Source organism: Aplysia californica, unplaced genomic scaffold (assembly GCF_000002075.1).
Source record: "Aplysia californica isolate F4 #8 unplaced genomic scaffold, AplCal3.0 scaffold00024, whole genome shotgun sequence".
Lineage (NCBI taxonomy): Eukaryota > Metazoa > Mollusca > Gastropoda > Aplysiida > Aplysiidae > Aplysia > Aplysia californica.
The window spans coordinates 2,095,710-2,102,449 of NW_004797294.1; the positions used below are offsets into that span (position 1 = coordinate 2,095,710).

The 6,740-nt window shown below is 40.9% G+C and overlaps 1 protein-coding gene across 1 annotated transcript in view; it reads right to left on the reverse strand.

The window, feature by feature from the left end:
• The window catches only part of LOC101863953 (sodium- and chloride-dependent glycine transporter 1), a gene marked incomplete at its 5' end in the record, with an annotated part of 13,870 nt that overhangs the window by 2,506 nt on the left and 4,624 nt on the right, over positions 1-6,740 (reverse strand). Inside the window, 7 exon segments of the mRNA XM_013088822.2 lie at positions 261-361; positions 1,537-1,774; positions 2,516-2,628; positions 3,067-3,295; positions 4,398-4,532; positions 5,211-5,343; positions 6,472-6,667. Of these exon segments, the coding sequence (XP_012944276.1) occupies positions 261-361; positions 1,537-1,774; positions 2,516-2,628; positions 3,067-3,295; positions 4,398-4,532; positions 5,211-5,343; positions 6,472-6,667 (1,145 nt within the window).

The window sequence follows — 6,740 nt, forward strand, 5'->3', positions numbered from 1 at the left end:
AACACATACACACATACACAAACATACACACACACACACACACACACACACAAACACACATACACACACACACACACACTCACATTACACATCCTTCAGCACCACAAGACACTCAGGGTCCTGAATCAGGAAATATGACCACCCCACTGACACTACAGGAGAAGCTGTACGGGGCCACAGAAGAACTCAGCAGGATGGCCCAATATATGATGGATGGATATACCGGTCAAGGAAAATCTCAGTCGATCGATAGTACTTACCACAATAACAAAAGGAGTGAGAATAGTCCAGCAGATTTTCCAGTACTGTTTCGGTCGGTCACCGATCATCATTTGTATGTCTCCCCAAAAGTTATTGAAACCTGGGATTGTACAAAAGAAATGGTACATAAAAAATGTTTCTAGAAAATTCTAAATATACCATGAAAAAGAATTGATCACCTTCCTGTAAAGAAATCTGCACCAAACAGTTTAATTATTGTCTTCTTTGGCCTTTTTTTTCTGTCTCAACAGACGATCTTAACTCTTTATCTCTGGCAAGCCGCTGCCAGTGGCTCATGGTCGGAACCGCAATGCCAGTGAGCCGCTGCTTGGACACATTCCTTTACGATGGCTTCGACATCAAATTATTTTTCAGCAATTGCCAAAAACAGGTCTCTTTTATCGGAACTTCATTCATCAGATGAAGAACTTTTAAAATAGGTTTACTTGTTTCGATTTAATGACCCATTTAATTATGTTTTTGTCATTTTCAGATTTAGCACTAAAAAAGGCCCCCGGCGTAGTGGGTTTACACCCCCTCGGAGATAAAGAGTTAAAGCAGTATGCATGATACAGCTTTGCCTGGGCAGTAGACACAGAGGAAGTAGATTTATATTTTTTCTTTTATCGAGAATAAAAGAGTTGAAAGTGTGAAATGTTATCCTGAGAGTTTGAGCACATTCATGAGAGGAAATGTTCAAAATGTAGCAAACTTTTCTCAGTCAGAATTGGTCTCTGCAGAAGCCACAAGTCATCTTAATCGTTTCTTTCATTTCTCTTTTAGAGATAGATCTATATTCTCCTATGCGGATGCATTGGTCATAGTCAGTCTATTATTATTATTATTTTTATCACTGTTATTATTATTTATTTCAAAACCAGTATTTCTGAACATAGTTATAAATTCTCTTACAATATATAGTGACAAAGTGGTGAAGTTGGGAACTTGCAGAATGGCAAGTTTTATAAGGAAAACAACTCTTGACAGCTTCAAATATACGCTATTTTTCATGATTGTGTCCCTTGATACGGAAGATAAAATTATATTCACCTTTTCTTTATTTTAAAAGGGGAGTATGTTTTTTGTTTTTTTACTTTTTTTGTGTGTTTTTTTTTACAAACAAGTATTAGTAAAATTGGAATAACTGATTACCGGGGAAAGACAGCCTTTGTGGAACAGGTTCGTCTTTACAGAATTAGAGCTTTACAAAAGTAAAAACAGTACCTTGTGTTCTGACTATAAAAAAAAAAATCCTTATTAACATTCTATACTCACCATAGATCCAATTAATTGCAACACACTCCACCAGGCCGACAATCAACAAAGGGAAGCCACCCACGCTGTAGTCGACCAGCTCCAGGAGGTAGATGCCACCGCCACACACCATGGGCAGACCCAGCAAAAATCCCAGCACCATCATGGACACTCGGAACGAGAGCGAGCGGCGAAAAGTCTTCATCAGTTGGGGAAACTCATCCAACAGCGCGCTCAGAACACACTCCACGATGGAGAACTGGAGGGGGGGAATGATGGAAGGTTAAGGTTTTTGAATGACAGAACGATGGAAGGTAAAAGTTACACCAGAACGATGGAAGGTAAAAGTTTTTAAGATGACAGAGCGAAGAAAGGTTAAGGTTTTTGAATGACAGAGCGATGGAAGGTTAAGGTTTTTGAATGACAGGACAGTGACAGGTTAAGCTTTTTGAATGACAGAACGATTGAAGGTTTAAGTTTTTGGAGGGTTTAGGTTTTTGGACAACAGAACGATGGAAGGTTAAAGTTTTTCCAGTTTTAGTTTTAATAAGAGTTTGACAGCACTTGCACTTGCAACACAAATTGGTCATATAAGTATCAAAGATTAGAGGTGTTACTAGGTAACACGTAAGTTTACCTGTACCAAAAGTTGTCCTTTACATTTTAGGTTGTAAAGTGTGTAGATTTTGCTGTTGAGAAGGGATGTGCGCTATACAAATGTTATTTATCTATCCTCTATTTCAACTATCTTAGTGGCGTCGATAGAGTTGTGGTTAGGCACCGGACTCGTTATCTTCAGATTGCGGGTTCGAGGTTTCGAGCCTCAGCTCAGTCCAACGTTGTGTCCCTGGGAAAGACACTTTACATGAATTCCCAATTTGGCTCAGTCCTTTCGGAGATGGACGTTAAACTCGGAGGTCCCGCCACTTAAATAGCCTAATAGTGTTGATAGGGGAATAAACCTATACCATTTCATCATTTTCATAAATCTTGTTATTACCTGGGAGCCAAACCCTAGGGTAGCCATCATGATGAAGAAAAACACGGACCACAAAGGGGAGACGACCATCCGAGACAAGGCTTCGGGGTAAACCTCAAAGGCTAGACCAGGACCTGGGGAACAAAGGAATCTTCTCTCAACGACAAAACAAAACAAACACAACAAAAAACACAAACAAACAAATAAATTTTAAAATAATTTTTAGTTTATGAAAACCAAAAAAAAACAATCACAGCATCTTCCTCAAAGCTATTAATAAAACAAATCATTTTGGCATATATTACTGGTGCTCTTTTCTGCACTCATCTCCCACCATCAAGTGTGATCAGCAGCCACAGTGACTGTCTTTTTGTGCACACATTCTTTTGTCAGATTACTGGTGTGTATTACAAATTGTTGTATACATGAATGAATCAATATGCAAATAGTTTGGCAAATATTCTATAATCTGCATTCGTAAGTGTAATATGCCTCCAGTTTTTTAGCTCCTCCCTGTAGAGTCCCTTCCCTTTATGGAGTAAAGTATGCATGAATTACTTCAATAAACTTACCTTCTTTGGCCACTTCTGAAACGTCCACTCCCTTCTCGTAAGCCATAAAACCCAAGATGGAGAAGATGACGAAGCCGGCGAAGACAGACGTGGAACAGTTGAGGATAGCAACGATGATGGCGTCACGGTGGCAGTTGTTGGTGAACTTGTTGAAGCTGCTCATGGCGATCAGGCCGCCCGAACACGCACTCAGGGAGTAGAAGATCTGAGTAGCTGCGTCACTCCACACCTGAAAGTAATGATGATGATGATAATAATAATAATAATTATAATAATAATAATAATAATATTAATAATAATAATAATAATAATAATAATAATAATAGTAATAATAATAATGATAGTAATAATAGTAATTATAATAATAATAATAACAATAACGATAATAATAAATAATAATGATAATAATAACTTATGATATAAAACTCAACTCAGATTAAAATACAGAAGCTCTCAGTGTTTTACAATACAACAGTAACAACAGGCGACTCTACTCATTTCATCCTGTGGGGTCGCAATAAACTAAAAGAGAATAGTTTTAATAAAGAGTTGGCAACAAATGCTATACTGTATTCTAAACAGAACAGAAAATAGATAAGCAATTCCCCAAAAAGTTGAGAAGATTTATATATAACTTTGCATTTGCTATTTCCTGTGAAGGCTCGGTGACATTGCACAAACATTCACGGACTGAAGTTCCTGGTATACCCCATAACGTCGAGAGGTCGATCCTCCATCAGCCCAAAGAACAAAAAAAAAACCAGCAGGAAAGCACTTGGGAGTGATGACCTGAGTGTGGCCCGGCCCCCTTAGAGTGTCAGGTAGTTGGGGCCGAAACACTTGATTGAAGGGCGTTCTTCCTCTGAACATCTCCTGCTGTCCGCTCGCCCCTTGAGTTTTCTCCCACATATTAGATGCAGTTGTACAACAGATGTAACAAAGGCACAACTGGACACTCACAGTACTGTCAGTGACTTTAGTTGCCAGGCCATAGTATGCGCTCACTTCCACTGGTACACTAAACATTATTAAGCAATGAATGGACGCACTGGACAAAAGTAAATACCAAAGAAAGTCACTCTATATGATAGATGAATGGTTGATGAACCTCTATGAATTTTTAAAGAGTGTTTCTTGGGCTGCCAAAGATTTTTTTAATTTAAACAAATTCTACCATGACTTAAGCGTTCTAAACTGGTGCGGTACTTCAGGGTTTTTCACAATATGAGCCTTCGGAACTATCAGTGGTAAATCAACAATTCATCATGCTGTACAAAACCAAGAGACCATAAATCCTGCCACTTTATCCCACAGAGCATTACAAAACCTACCCTTGGGTCCGCCAGTCTGTCAAGGTCAGGCTTGAGGTAATAGATGACCCCGTTCATGGCACCGTCCAAGGTCGCGCCGCGCACCAACAGCACCGTCAGCATCACGTACGGGAAGATGGCCGTGAAGTACACCACCTGTGGGGCGAACGTACACACGGGCAAAAGTTGGTAATAGTAAGTTTAGTAAGCTTTTACAGCGCTCGCAACTGCATAAGGTCATATGAGCGCCAAGGGGTGGATGTCAACAGAGAAATCCAAACGGGGAATCAGGCTTACTATGCTCACCCCTCTAGCCTCAACATCACAAAGTCTGCTTCGACTCTCAAGGCACCCCGGAAATAGTAGTTTACAAGAAAGTGACAAACATACAAACGAAGTAGAGGAAAATGACGATAGTAAGGATGAGGAAAGAAAAAGTTATTTCGGCACAGTATGAGCATGATATTGATAAATCAGCCCATTTACAATTTTACTGTGCACAAGAACAAGCTAATATCCCCCCTTTGGGAATGGCCTAAAGACAAGACACTTCAGTCAGCAGCACTGCCCTGGGTGGGGACAAAAGTTAACATCTCAGTCGAAACATTTAGCAATAAAGAAACTGAAGAAGAAGAACACAAGCAAGATAAATGTCTTCCACCCCCGCCCCCTCAAAGATAGAATACCAAACTACATGCAGCCAGTTGCTTCCTATTGGTCTTCACCCTGCCCAGAAAATGCACTCCTTTGATCTCTCTCTCTTTCACACACATACACACACACACACACACACACACACACACACACACACACACACACACAAGTTGTCCTCACCTTGCCCAAAGTTTGCACTCCCTTGATCAAGCACGCACCGACGACAATCCAGGCCAGGAGCAGACAACCTGCCAGCCTCCAGTTCAAAGAACCGAACTCATCAATGCTCTTTGACTGTTCCAGCACGTAGTATCTGCAGGAAACATAGAGAAAAAAACAATCAGTGCCCTTCATCCTAAAAGAGGTATGGGTTCATACACTAGGGGGTTTTTTTTGTTTTTTTGGTGGGGGGGTTTTTGGGTGGGGAGGGGAATTGTTTAGCTTTATTTTTGTTTTGTTTTTGTAAATGTCCTGGTCTTCATTTCAGCTCCAATGAAATAAGCATAAAAGAAAGTGCTGACTCGGTTCACAGATGAAAACAGAAACAGATCGCAGTGTCGTACGCTCTGATATCTTACTTCTGCCACCAATGAATGAGGAAAACAAAAAATCTTTTCAATCTTTTGGAGAAAAAAATGGCACGATAACGATGCTCTGCCAACCCTTGGCACTCATAAGACTTTATGAGGGTCGCGAGCGCCGTAAAACCTTACTAAAACAAAAATTCCTTTATTATCATCATCTAAGCTCTTGACATGATTTCACATGCTGACACTCACAACATCTTATAACATCTCCCAGCTCCCCCCCCACCCCACCTCCACCCCTCCCAAAATCTCAAACAAAGCTGCTTCAATACCTACATCAAATACCAAAGCAATTGTCACAACAGCCTCAACATTGTCTCAACCACTGAACAATATCGTGAACAGAACAGCTGTAGTACAACCTGCCCTAAAGGCTACTTGTATAAGACAATCACCTGTACAAACATCCACCTGTATAAGACAATCACCTTTACAAATGGCCTACTAAAAAGACAATCACCTGTACAAACAGCCACTTCCCATTTCTCCACCCCCCCCCCTCCCCCAACCCCTTTCTGGTGTTTATTTTTTTGTTTTTCGTTGGGGGGTTTTTTGGTTTTTTGGTTTTTTGGTTTTTTGGAGGGTGGTGGTTTTGTTGGGGGGGTTTTTCTTACATTATAGTGTCACTGTTTAAGTTATCCACCTGCCTAAGATGATCGCATGTACAAAAGTCCACTTCCCATCTCCTCCCCCCTCCCATGTTTGGTTTGTTTTGCAGGGAGTTTTTCGTGATTTTTAAAATATTTTTTTAAAATATTATAATGACACTGAATAAAATATCCACAACCTGTCTAAGACTGTCATTTTTCCCCTCCACAATGTGTGTCTGTCTAAGACAGTGTCTCCTGTGTTACCTGTAATATTCCTCCGCAGGTGTGTTCATCGTCGCAGCGAGAGCCCTGGTGGTGGTCTCAGCGTCAGGCAGCGCTGTTGTCGTCGTCGTTGTCGTTGCTGCCTCGGTCATTCCTGACGTCAGGTTTGACAGGACGGCAGAGCTGAGGTTGTAGGCTGCGCCTTCTATGTAGGTCATCACTGTGCTTTGTACTGAGGCTGAGGAGATAGGGTGAGTGTGAGAGAGTGAGAGGGGGAGGGGGTTAGGGAGAGAGGAAGGGGGGAGAGGAGG